The 14,465-nt window shown below is 40.2% G+C and overlaps 1 protein-coding gene across 1 annotated transcript in view; it reads left to right on the forward strand.

The window, feature by feature from the left end:
* Window positions 1–569: 569 nt before the first annotated feature.
* LOC125990272 (regulator of G-protein signaling 6) overlaps window positions 570–14,465 on the forward strand; it is a 91,155-nt gene continuing 77,259 nt past the window's right edge. The window contains exons 1-2 of the mRNA XM_068649121.1: window positions 570–679; window positions 1,901–2,219. Of these exons, the coding sequence (XP_068505222.1) occupies window positions 2,010–2,219 (210 nt within the window). The 5' untranslated portion in view covers window positions 570–679; window positions 1,901–2,009. The remainder of the gene's footprint in view (window positions 680–1,900; window positions 2,220–14,465) is intronic.

A 14,465-nucleotide genomic window follows, 5' to 3' on the forward strand; every position in this document is an offset into this window, starting at 1 on the left:
AGCCAAGAGTGGTCCATTAGTATCAAACGACAGTCAACCGCAAAAGTATCGATTTGTCTTATCGTTTTTTCCATTTGCACAAAAAATGTGAGAAACAGAATACGTGGTTAAGTTTGATTTTTCCAAAGTCTGTCGCGGGAATGTGGAGAAGGAGAGCATATAGGAGAACATCTAAGGGTAGGCCCACTTTTCCTCTTTAGTTGATGTCATTGCATCACACGCTTTGATGTCATTGGTTGCTCAGCCAAAAAGCTGCCACCGGCTGAGCGCTTAGCCCCTCAGCTCTCTGCTCTCCATCTGTGTGGAAAGGAAGTGAGGGACTGGAAAGGGCGTGGGGAGCATGTAAAAGAATGGAGATATTGCTTAATTGATTAATCACGATTTGATTTGAACACTTGGGTGAAATCAAACATCTTTGTGGATCGAGTCGAGTGAAAATATTGATTTATTCACGAAAAGCATCTGAATGGAAAAATCAGTCTTGATTGTTTCTTCAATTCCCTCTCCTCTCTCTCTCCACATATACACACTCCATTTCTCTCTTGCTCGCCCATCCTCTCCCTCCCTCCCTCCCTTACTCTGCCTCAGTGCACGCGTGCGTTCGGAGGGTCTGTGCGTTTATTTTAGGAGCTGCACGAGACGGAAGAGGAGATCGGAAAGAAGAGAAGACACCAGTGAGGTAAGAAGGTGATGATGTGATTCTATTTTTAGTCATCATGCTAATATTAACACATACCTGTTTTGTGTGGACCAGATGTTTAGTGTCACCAAGGATGCTCGGTCAAATGTTCCGCACCAAGGTGTGACACTTGCTCGTTACCCGAATAAAAGAAGTTATGCGTGTATGAACAAGTTACATCTCATCCCATAAGACCACCAACGTAAAAAATGAAAAAGCTTTTTGTGGGTGAGATTGCAACAATCGAGCATGTAAATTTAATATTACAAGATGGCAAGAAAAGCGAGAACATCCCTTGGAGGAAAAAGTCCAAATTTTGGTGTGTGTGTAAAAGAGAAAAACAAAAAAGTCTAATTTAAGATACTGCTAGTGGCTCTGCGTGGTTATGAGGTGGTCCTCGGAGACCAGACCAACTGATGCTGTTGAGAAACCAAGGGACGTACTGCAGGGCATGTTTTACTAAAGGTGTGCACAAACAGAAACAGCTGATCTTCTAAATTTTAAATTGGCAGACACCCCACAGTTCATGAATTTTTCAACAAAACGGAAATAAAACAACAGTACAGTGTGTACTTCCGATAATATTAATACAACATATGGCAAGATTCCTTCTGCAAGTAATATTTTACCAACTGACTGTTTTATTTTGTGGATGTAGAAATAATTCAGACAAACATCAATAATTTACTTCTTTTTCCACCCCGGAGCTTCTTATTTGTTCAAATATTGTGATTTCATGATTCACTTCCCCAAATTTATGGGAAGATTCGAATATATTGTGTGCAAACATAAAAATATGGCGAGGGTCGAATCTCCTGATACCTGACTGGATCAATATGTCCAATAGAGAAGCTTGTTATTTTGTTTTATTGAAGAGGTAAATAAGAAAATAAGGTTGAGTTTGCTACAAAAAAAATTATGGGACACTTCTGGATTCCAGATTTGTATTCTGTCAGCCATCTTGTCATTTTAATAACTAATATATATTTTAGTTACGGGATTGCTGTTTAATTTTAGTGCTTCGTGGAATCTTTAAATTTAAATAAGACTTTTCTTTAATTCAGTTGGACCTCCATAAAAATTCTGAGTAATGTGTTCACACTTAAAGAATTAAGGTTTATCTTGGGTAGGATGGATGAGTGGTTAGATGATTGGCCTTCAAATTGTAGGTTGGAAACTAGGGAGATGTTTTTGTATGTTATTCATTTTTTTTTTCTGTAGCAGCTGAACCGTAATGGAGGTACATTAAGCCCAAGGTTGCGAGTGTGACGCTGTGAAAGAAGACAGGATAACTTAACCCGGGCGAGGACGACTGACAGGAGGTGAGGACATGGCTGAAGCACCAATCCAACCTCAACAACAAACAGAAGAAGAAGAAGAGCAGCAGAGTGAGGAACAGCTGAGCTCTGAGGCCGATGAAGACGTCGAAGACCCGAAAGAAGACGCCCAGACACCCCCGACCCGACCTCTGCTCTCCATGAGGTCATTGAGCATCGTGGACCCTGATGACGACTCCCCCAACATGATTGTCTACAGAAAGGTAGATGCTGATTTAAGATGTTCAAAGCCATGGGCTGGTCAGACAGAAAAAATAAAAAGTTGCTAACATATTGAATTTAAGATTTCACTGCCAGACTGCAATAACTATAGATATATCATGGAGGAGATGTTCCAGATGTGAAAATCACTGGTGATAAATGGTAAGGACAAATTGTCTTGGCTTGCTCTTGTGTTCAAAATTCATCTTCATGGGACTATCAGTGCTCTATTGACATATTGTTGCAATAAAGTTGGATTATAGAGCGAGTCAACATGGGTACGGCTCCCTGGCTATCTGATGGAGATCCATGGCGCTGCTCTTATCGGGCTCGGGAGGGAAATATCAGGTTCCAGCAGCTGTGATCCGCTAGCTTGCTCTGCTTGTTTCGCTGAGAAACTTTTTCTTCTTGATAACAGTCACCAAAAATGACTTAGTTGGCCATGGATTAAAAAAGAATAATAGTAAACCTATATTGGGAGACTATACAGTAAAACTTTCTTAGAAAAAGAAAAGTCTATATGGTAAGGCTTTTTTTTTAAGTAAAATGCAAAAAAAAGCCATATAGTAAAAAATAAAACGGCCATTTTTTTAAAAAAATTAATAAAAAGCCATATAGTAAAAAAAGAAACAGCCATTTTTTGTAAAAAAAATAAATAAAAGGCCATATAGTATGACTTTTTTTTAATATAAAAAAGGCCAAATAGTAAGGCTTTTTTTTCCCATAAAACAAGGACCATTCATTATAAACTATTTTGTAAAAAAATAAATAAAAATAAAAGGCTTTTTTTGTTTTAGTGAAAATATGTATAGTATAGTAAGACTTTTGTGGAAAAAAAAAAAAAGAGCATGAATAGTGTAGATCACAGGTGTCAAACTCAAGGCCCGGGGGCCAGATACGTAATAATAATTTGCATAATTTTAAGTGGCCCGCGAAAACAAATTGTGCATCAAATTTGTGTGTCATTACCAGAATTGCAAATTGTCTTCACTTTTTATATCTTTTTTAAAAAAATATTTGACCAGTTTTTACTTGTCTGATTTGAAAACGAGTTATTTGTCAGTGTGTAGCTTTTACTGTATATAACATGAGGTGCTCATCCATTTATTTGGGTTGACTAAAATTAATTTGACACCCCTGGCCTATTGTTTTAATTTTTTCCAGGGGGGGGGGTCACCTGCATTGTAAAAGGTGCAACCCAAATAGGCTGCCACTTTCCATGTCAGCATATCGTATGCGTTGTAGATGCTCACGAGGGAGCAACAAATGACTCCATTCCAAAAGCAATCTTACCACCCCTCTAAAGTAACGCAGTGCGTGTGTGTTTGTCGTGCCAATGAACGCGAGAACATGACAGTCAGCCCTCGTCGTCACGCCAGATGAACCGCGGCGCACACCACGTTTGCATGCGGCCCTCACACCAGCCAGAAAATAACACAGCTAATGTAACGACCGTACGTCTCACTGCTCCCCCAGCAGGCAACAATTGCACGCGTTTACTTATTTATGTATAGTGCAGCAACATAAAGCATTGCGAGGCGGAGGAGATTAGAAAAAAAGTGCTGGGCAGAAGGCATTTACGCTATTTGAATCATATTTTCATCATTGTGTCCTCTGGAAAATAAAAAGGAAAATGGCCTCAAGCATGTCTAATCTGCGTCAAACTTTTCAATCAGAATAAAGACTCACTGAGTGCATTGTTGAATAATTCACATGTTCCAGTGTGTTGCTGCTATAGTGAAAGAAGCCTGCAATTGAGGTATGTTGACACAAAGAAAACAAAGCAGCCAGCAGGGTAGCAAATTTGAAATGTTTTACAGTAAATAGCTGAAGCTTGACTATTTAGTACCGTATTTTCCGCACTATAAGGCGCACCTAAAACCTCCAATTTTCTCAAAAGCCTTATAATCAGGTGCGCCTTATATATGGACCAATATTGAACCACTACAGCAGGCGTGTCCAAAGTCCGGCCCAAATGTATATATCTTATATAAGGACAAAGTTTTAAAATGGGCCATTCATTGAAGGTGCGCCTTATATATGGACAAAGTTTTAAAATGGGCCATTCATTGAAGGTGCGCCTTATAATCCTTATAGTGCGGAAAATACGGTAAATATATTTTTTTTCATTCTGACTTGAGTTGTCGTTGATGATTCAAGTTGCTGGACCGGAGGTTATCTGACAGTATCACGCCTGTGAAATCAGTTCCCAGTTATGAGAAAGTGGGGGTGTAACACGGACCAGTAAGGCGCTGTCGGCTTTGATTAATGACTCGCTGCTGAATCAGGTTGGAGACGCGGCAGTGGGGAGGGAAACCAAAGCGCCGGACAGAGGAGATGAGGCAAGGCAGAATTGTAGCATGAAAGTAAAGAAAGCGAAATTAAAAGCAGGAGAAGATGGTGAAGGTTACTTCAGGTAAAATCACACCGCGGGATTGTGAGGGGACATTAATGATTGTTTATTGCTTCCGGCAAGTCGGTTCTGTTGAGCGGAAGAATCACTCAGGATGACACAAAAACGACTTAACCGACAATGCTTAGTCGAGGAGGGCGCCACGGGTGAAAAAGTAAACACAAAGGAAACAAAAAAGTGTCATGGGCCTTGACTAACGCAAGGTCGTTAATGTACGCCGAGAGCGAAGCACTTGCGCAGCGAAAACGACAAACGTGCGGTTTGTGAGGGCCAAGAAAAAGCGACGTGTTAACATTTTCCCGGCATCCTTTCAGCAGTTCCACTTTAAAAACGATAACGAACTCGCTGATTCCCAACATTGGCGCTCTTCGGCGAAAGGTTGCCCCGCTATGAAATATGCATGGGCCGGACCGCCGTCCCATTATCTCGTCGGATGAGTCATCAATCATGCCTGAATGGGAGTCGGTGAGGAATATGCAAATGGCTCTCCCGGTTTACCGCGTACAAAGCTTTGCGATGCAAACTAACAAGCGCTCCTCATAATTAACGCAAGATCCCTCCTGACGCTCACCTAGCGTAGCATCTTGGCTGCTGACATTTTGAGGATGAAGTTCTGAAGTTGAAAGGTTAAACTGAGGCCGATCATACGAGTTGATAGCGGCGAATCGTTCGAATGGGAAGTGAGAGCTCTTGCCTACGGGGAGTCATTCATCTCCTTCGACCGCTTCTTTCTTCAAGCTTGCCTTCCTCTCGATACTCCTCGTCCTATTTTTATCCTCCTCCCCCCCACCAATGCGTCCACCTGCCTGCCTCTCTTCTTAAAATGAAAATCTGTGTGGGTGTGTCTAACTGTGCCACACTGACACAAATTCCCATCACTGCTGGAGTAAACTCGGATTTGTTTTACCGTATTTTCCGCACTATAAGGCGGACATGCCTGCTGTAGTGGCTCAATATTGGTCCATATATAAGGCGCACCTGATTATAAGGCGGCTTTTGAGAAAATTGGAGGTTTTTAGGTGCGCCTTATAGTGTGGAAAATACGGTAAATGAGAAGAATGGAAAATGAGTCTTGAGGCTGACAAGACTGACAATAGTTGGTTATCTTCTTTGACCACATGCCGAACGAGTCCTAAAAATGTCCCGCTTTATGATGATTGTATTGACAATCCAATGAAAACTGCAAATTGAATGCCAAAGATTGGCTTATGATTAATTGCTCCTCTCACTCTGAACGACATAAAACGGAGCACTGATCACATGTCAATCTTTTAGCCATTATCGTTAACGTAATGGTGTTGATCAATCGAGGGAAATAATTCAATTTTAACACCCATGGATTTTCTGGATGATACTGTGAGGTGTTTATAATCAATTATTTAATGACTTTACTTTGGGATGGACATGGAAGACTGGACACTTTTTACCTCGCTATGACTTTAGGGTTCATCCTTTGAGTTGGAGTCATAAAAACCAAGTCGGGCTCGCTCGCTGCAGCACGCCGGGATATTTATTAGCCAATTTCACACTGGCAGGATATTTAGTGGTGAACAAAAACATGAATCACCCGCTGCTGAAACTCTCCTCTGCTTTTCGGGTGGAATTTCTGGAAGTAGCCACGAGCATTTATTCCCTGACCAATTTTTGAATGCACATTTTTGAAGCTACTCGTGAGAGTCGTGATGACTAAGCTCAGCTACGCTCATCACGACAGCAGGTAGAAAACAGCGGGCTAATCGAATCAAGGCAGCGGGGAGAGGTTAATTGGAAGGGTTTCAATTGCAAATTTACAGATGAAAAGATTATTACCCACATCACGTTTTTGGGATGTGCCACATCATGCTGGATCATTAAAGTAAATCGAATAATCTTATTCATATCGAACTTTCCGAGTTTGACAACTTAGCTAAAATAATCACAGATCAGCAAGTTAGGGATATAAATAGCGCATGAGGTTATAAGTCGCAGCCTTTTATTATTTATTATATAATTTTATTTTAGCTTCAATTTCTCTTGTTAAAACTTTGAAGCACTTTTTTTTTTAGATCAAATGATGCACTTCGGAGTAAGGTGGACAAACAATGTGCTATTAATAACACAGATTTCACAAAATCTTTTCTTTCTAAAATAACAATAAATAATGTAATTAAAATAAATAAACTGTATAAAAAAATAAAAATAAAATAAAAATAATAAAAAAACGGTATTAACATTTACTCGACAGTTGATTGTTGACCTTTAAAAAAAACTCAGTATAAATAAGCTCTGATCTTGAATGTGTCAGTTTATTCAAACATCCAAGCACAGCAGCACAAGCAGTCACACTTGAACGAGTCTGATGTGAATCACTTTCCCAACGCGCTCCATTCCCTTGTTTGCTCATCTCTCTCTCTCTCACAGCACAGCCAGTTGGCTTTATTGATGCGTTCAGGCTATTTTTTTTTTTATTTCTATGGTCTACACATTGACAGCAGGTGTCAAAGAAAAAGCCGCTTGGCCTTGATTCTCTGTCAACACTTGCTCGTTCATACAGAATGAAGGTGAGGGGACTGCAAACGCAGGTGGGAAATGCTGCAGCGAGCATGGTAGGACTTGGAAATTTTCGATTCCAAGTCAAGCTTTGTAAATATATAAATCGTACATTGAAAGGTTATCTTAGCATCTCTCGTCCAGAGGTGTAACGTGCATTGTGTTTGTGAACGGACACGCATGTACTGCTTTTGTGATGCAGATGGTGACTCACACGGACAGCCAGCAATAATAATCACAGGCCAACGGTTTGTTGTTCATCCGGGTTTTGTGATGCTGTCATTCTTTGTTGTCAACACACTGGCCTTGTCCAGAGTGCAAACTGTTTAATTCCTAATTAATCCCACGGATAATCAGAGTCTGAAATGGATTAGCATAATGTTTTGTCGGATAACAATAACACAGACGTTTTCTGGCCTCGAGTGGGATGGAGTGAAAAATTTGGCCGAAATTACAAAGGGGCTTGCTTGAACACAACAAACATTGTATTGGCTTAAAAATGAAAAGGGATGAGTTTCATATTTTGTGAGAAATAAACACACCTGCTGCTATTTTGTAGCGACGATATCATGAATATATCACACCGATTTGATTTGCTAAGATGTTTTAAACCCCCAAGGTCAAAGGTCAAAATGAATGCCATGTTGGCATCAAAGTGGTGCAAAATATTCCTGCTATAAAATGATAGTCCCTGCAGTATCATTAGAATCAAGTTGCAATTACTACTGGTATCGATGACTTAGTATCGGTATACTTGAGAATTGCTCCTCGTACTGGTATCGATCTGGGGAGAAAAAAAAAAGTGTTATAAGGACCACACACGGAGACACAATGTGACATGAATAACAATCGACAAAATATTGATCGAGCAACAGCAGAGAGGACGGGATATTTCTCAGCATAGTTAATATTCATCTGCCATCGTAATCGATTCCGATTAGATGGAGTTTTTTTTGGATATTCAGAGATGTGTTTGATTGACATGGATACACCTTTCGGAATAAATGAAAGAAAACCGGTAAAAGCAATCGAGATAAGAATAGATTTCCTCGAATCTAGCGTTGGGGCCATTAAGATGAAGACCTCAGGCAATCAATCAGCATAACAATGGATGTTGCTCCATCTTCATTGATCCGAGCACAACAATATTCAAGCTTGTTCCATTCATTTCCGCGCTATAAATAATTGCTTGTATTTTCCTTTGTCATCAATCCTGTTACAACATTCCAACACTGATCACATTTTGGTTTTGCATTAGGGAGCCACTTTAACATCTTAAGCAACTACAAGAGCTCCAAAGTTTGGAGCACTTAACTCTCATTTAATCCGCAAGTGTGCTCTGAGAGTTTTAATATTTCATAGGGAGGAATATTGGCCAACTGACGGACAAGTTTTTATGGAAGTGAGGGATCAATATCTATCAGGGAAAAGCTGTAACAAAATTATGCGGGTTATTAACATTAAGGCTCGATTGAAAAATGTTGGCAGTCATCAACTTTGAGTCAAATTGATGGTTTGAAAGGTGAGGAAATAGTTAAGCAGGTTCTGGTCAAAGTTTCAGCCGGCGCTTTAGTATAATAATTGAAAAAGTGAATCTTAAAATACTGTTTATGCTGCAAACTTTCATGTTTGTGTAAACAACTAACACACATTAATATGCACAAGGACGGCCGTCCTCATTATGTCTCTGGGCGTAATTGTCCCTCTTGAGACTCTTTCATCATCTATCTATTGCTTGAATTTTTAATGGAGCATCCAAGACGTTGCAGAGTGGGCCACTTTTTAAAAAGCTGCACGGAAATTAAGGATTCTGGGTGCAGGGAAATTATGAAAATGTATTAAATAAATAGCCTGACTGGTGATAGCAAATGTACACATTAAGTCGTGTGGTTTGGAAAAAGAGAGCTGTGGAAAGAAATGCTTTCGCTCCCGCTGGGAGGTCTGAGGCTGCATGCTCACAAATGACTCGGTGTCACTCTCTGAATTAGTGTGTGAAAAATGGAAGAAAAAAAAAAAATGGTGCCTGAGTGCAAGCATGCTGAGAAGCTGACAATGTTGGGGGAAAGGGGTGGGAGGGGGGGGGGGGGGGGATAAACTATATTGGAGTGCTTCACTGTGACGAGATGGTCCAGGCAATCCAGGTAATTGGCCCCAAGCCAAAGTGGCTGCTGATTGATCTTTCTTTTTTTTTTTTCTTGTGGTGGGCGGGTCCAGGTCCTTCCTGCCTAGATGCGGCCCTGGCTGGCTGAAGTGAGTCAGCTAAAGTTTTGTGTTCATTCGAGGAGGATGTCGGTTATTTTTACTCACACGCTTCAATTCACGCTTTCTATTGGACGTAAGCAAAGCGTTATTAAAATGAATCACTCGATCCCAAGTGATGCATCTTGGAGGTTTATTTGCAAGACAAATCCCACTTCAGCTTTAATTGGCTTCCAAGCATATTTGGTAACTGGAGTGGGTGTTCAAAACCGACCCTGTGCACCTACTATGAAGCAGTAAAAGAGCAGTCGGTTGAGAAATATGAAACGAAATTAAAAGGTTATTATAGCCTTTCGAAATGTAAATATAGCTTTTTTTGTTCAAAATAAACATTTTATAGACTTGCGAATAACCGATGAGGAGACATTTTTAGACTAGCATGGCTTCAGTTCAAGTAGTTGGCAGGTAGGGACTTTAAAAAAAAAAAAAATAGGAAAAACTCTTCCTCTGCCGTCACACTTTGTCAGCCACAAAGCTGGTGGGTCTTAAAAGATTTAGCTTCACGCATAAACACGCACCAAAAAAAAAAATCATGTTGGGCAGAACTCAACTAAAAAGCATGTAATGAGATAAGTCATTCTTAATTTGAAGTATTTCATATTTATTCATTTTAATTTACAGTTATTATGATGTGCGACTCACCAAAAATGCAATGGCACCGTGCAACATCTTCAATTTGGCAGTCAAGGGTTGCCATGGTAACGGCGGAAGTTCCACCTAACTTAACACATACGGTTTGACTGGCCATTACTTGAACGCTTTAATTGCCTCCTGTGTGCATGCTGATGTTATGTTGCTAATCTCTTCCAACAGCCTCTTTCCCCGGCTCTCGCTCATGTCTGTCTATATAGCGGCAGCTTTGTCTATAGGGGTCAAAGCTATCCAATTAACCTGCACGGGTTTAGCAGTAACTTGTATAGCTTGGTGATATATCACGCTTGACTGTGTTTCAAATTGCATGTGACATTTGCTTACTAATTAAACTGTCTTCGAGGTTACCGATGAGCTGGAATGTTATCATCCTGTTTTTGCATCGCCGTGATAGTCTTGGTTTGGTTTTCATTTAGCAGGAAGTACCAAATACCTTGGATACTTTTTTTCCCCCCTTAAAAAACAGTGACAGATAATTTTAAATAAAGATCTATATAGTTTACTAATACAATTTTCCTTAAAATTGCTTGGAATTATTGGCAATCTTCTAATTTCAAGTTTCTGATAATAGAGCAGCAATACTAGTATCGAGTACTGGTATCCGCACCGATACCTGTTATTGGAACTCGCCCATTCCTAATCAAATTTAACCTCAATAAAATGTTTTATGATGAACCCAGTTGATGGTTTTAGCAAAGCATCCAAGAGAGATAAAAAAAAAAAAATAGTACTGACAATTCTGCCCTGTAGCAGTCAGTTTAAATTAATGTCCTTCAATCCCTTGAATCCACTCAGCTTTAGGAGTTTAATAAGAGTTGCTAACATCAAGTCCCATTCACGATTGCCCTACAAATAACTGCTGGTGTCTTTTTATCACTTCAGCTAGTAGAAAATGAAAAGCTGCAATAAGTCCGAAAGAGAATGACATGGCCATCTTTAAAACAACCATGAATCTCAATTTGTCTTCATTGGAGTTATTGGTGAGCTGGAGCACAGCCAAAAGTGTTGTGCCGATCGATACTGAAATACCGATAACGCAGATTTTTTATCCTTTGGAAATAATTCTCACATGAAACTGAAAATATTTTTGAAATGTCATGTCATTTGTCATTAGCAAGGACACTATTGATCTTGTCTCAATTTGTTGGAACTACTTTTTCTTCCACTCGACATCAGGCCCGATCTCAATCCTTCTCCAAGACTTTTGTTTCTTGTGATTCGTCATTCTATAGCCACATGATGTATGTTTTAGTGCCATCCATTTTCTTCACACATTTTTGCACGCAAGAATAAATAATTGATGTCCGGAAGAAAATCTCTCACTCAGCTGTGTTCAATATTGCATTCTCGGACCATCTCTCTGCTTGGTAATATTAGAGCGACATTTTGTCTTCCTATTTTTTCAGACCCTACATCATCTATCATTGCCCAAAAAAAAAAAAAAGTCCTTATAAATGGACAATGTGTGCATGTTTAGTGGTGGAGTAACTAAAGGTACGTTAATCTCCCATCCAGCAGCCTCGAGGGAATAAAAATTTAGCGCTTTGCCTACTAATGGCGCTCTTGCTATCTCTCTCCACGCCACACTGAAAAGAAATGACTTTCCAAAGTGAACGTTTTCCTTGACTGCTCAAGCCACATTCATGAATTGGACCTCTTCTTGTCCATTAGGGAATTTCCTGCCATCGCTCGACTCGTCAAAAGTGCTTTTTGTTTGATATGCGAGGAATTGAAGGAGCTTCCCGATGTGTAAATCAGAATACGTCTTGGAGGATGATCTAATGACTGGATGGTTTAATTGTAAAGTGGAATCATTTGGTTTGATTTGATTCAGATTGTGATTCGATTCAAGGTGGTATGATCCAAGAGTTTACTGTTGTCGTTTTACATTTACCGTATTTTCCGCACTATAAGGCGCACCTAGAAACCTCCAATTTTCTCAGTGCGCCTTATAATCAGGTGCGCCTTATATATGGACCAATATTGAGCCACTACAATACATTTTAAAGCGGAATAATTCTGTTTGATTCAATGCACTTTCCTTTAGCTCCTCCCCCTTATTTTATTGGCTACTCAAGGGTCATCACAAATGGCTTAAAAATCCCGGAAGCTCTCCGATCTCCACCATGGTTATCTTCTCGAGAAAAGGTTTTGAGATGGGCTTTCAATGAATAGGCCTGTCCTAGAGCCCCGTTGGTAAAAAGTGCTGGAGAACTAATGTGTGGCCTCTCCATCTATCACCCGAAGGTCCCAGGGGGCCATGGGTGCAATCGATTACGCTCCGGGATGCCAGGTAGATATACGAGCTTGCTGTTGTTCTACCTTGAATACGAAAGCCAATAATTGGATTAGTTCATTTGTTTCACCCCCGGAAAGATTACTTTGCTCTTTGCTGTCCTGCTTCCATTTATAAAGTTTGTATACAAGATGCAAATACCATGAGGTATTTCTCCACGGGATCATCTTGAAGCGTTTCACTATTTCACACTGTTGTACAAATAGGCACCATTAGGTAACAGTATGGTTGGTCATATGAATGAAGCTGGAAAAATGCTGAGCTAGCTATTCCTTGCTTCACAATGATATGTGGTCTGAATGCAAATTTTCAACCCCCCCCCCCTCCAGAAATGATGGTACAATCCCGACCTGGGATGAATACAGACCTCCGCCTCATGGGAGGTGGAACCGAACCGATCGGATTAGACCATGGTTCTGTTTACGCGCCTCAAAGTGAAACTTGAGGAAGCCTGGATGTCACATTAGCCAGGGCTAATTATCATAAATGAAGATGGAACGATCCATCTGGGGTGTTGCTTTCATTAAGGGCATTGAAAATGATCATTCACGCTTTGCTGTAGGGAGAAGGGACAAACGGGGACAGGGAGCAAATAATCAGCCTCCCATCGAGATGTTTACTTACATTTTGGACAGGTATGGATGTCTTTGAGAGGTCAACCCCTCGCCACCGCCGGGAGGATTGAAAACTTGTCTCCATCGATTATTACCCAGGGAATGTTTGCCCTCGATTTACATTCCCGCGCTGAGCCAGACAGCAACTTTAAATGAGATCTCTGACCTATTTTTAATACCAATTCATACTTTCCGGTTGAAAAATATATTTACTTGGGAAATTGAGAATTATGGAGACTGTGGGCGAGTGATTGGACAGCAACCTTCACCTGACAAACCAAATAATAAGCTGCCCTGTAAGGTTGCCTGCCAAAAAGTCTTCCACCGAGTTTGAATTCATTCAATGTCAAAAAAAAAAGTTTGGCAAAGATAGAATGATGGATGGGGTAGGCCATTGTGGAAAATAAGCTGCATTAATAATACACAACTAGTATAATATAACACATTTTATTCCAGGAGGTTATTATGGAAATTAATCTAATTTTATTTAAGGTAAACACAAGTTTTATTCTAAGTGTTGGTTGCCTCATCAATTCTGTAGTTCATCATTTCATGGGGCAATTTTTTTTTTTTTTCGAGAGAGGCATGAAGTTATTTGGCGGTTAGGAAGTTGTGACTGGTCTCATCTATTTTTCCGGGATCATCTTTCTTGGCTTGTCAGGCAGAGGCGCACTGGCAGTCAAGTGTGCAGAAGCCATCCTGTCGTCATTACACTTCCATTAAGCGTCACATCCCCTTGGCTGCCAGGCGCGCTGGCGTGAAACCAGGAAGACTCATCGCCATTGTGACTGTCAGCCAGGCCTTGTGTCTGACCTTCGCATATACATAAAGACCATTCTCCATCATCTCTATGAGTCATTACACCCACTCTATATGAATTTCAAGTTCACTTTGAGATTGCGTAATTTTTGTAATTTTACAGTACATAAAGGAAAAACTTTCTGGAACTTCTTGGCTACATCTTGACTTTCTAATGAAGGTGCAATTGGCACTTTTGCTACAGAGGAGCATGCAATCAATGTCTTAGCACTTGAGTGTGTAGGAGCTAAAGTAGCTGAGGCAAATGACGCACGACTGTGTAGGAGGAGCTTACAATCAGTTGGACTAAGTGTCTTTGTTTTAGAACCTTGAGGTCTTTGATTTCCTGCAGACAAGCTTTAGAAATAGCTGTGCAAAGTGAATATCGTAATTTTTGGACTATAAGACGCACCAGACTATAAGCCGCATCAGCTACAATCCAGGGTTCAAAAGTTGAGGAAAAAAGTAGCGGCTTATAGTCTGAAATTTACGGTATGTTGCGTCAGCAAGTTTTGGGCAAGGAACATTTAATCTTGTTCTGAATGATTTGAAATAGGACATTTTTTGTCTTAATGTGTTCAAGAAAGCGCCAAGTGAGTTTTTAAATGCTAGCAATGACGATCCAGGGATTTGAGAATTACGTCAGAAGTATTTTTAAACCCGATAAAAATAACTTGTACATTTAAAG

Source organism: Syngnathus scovelli, chromosome 20 (genome assembly GCF_024217435.2).
Source record: "Syngnathus scovelli strain Florida chromosome 20, RoL_Ssco_1.2, whole genome shotgun sequence".
Taxonomy (NCBI): domain Eukaryota; kingdom Metazoa; phylum Chordata; class Actinopteri; order Syngnathiformes; family Syngnathidae; genus Syngnathus; species Syngnathus scovelli.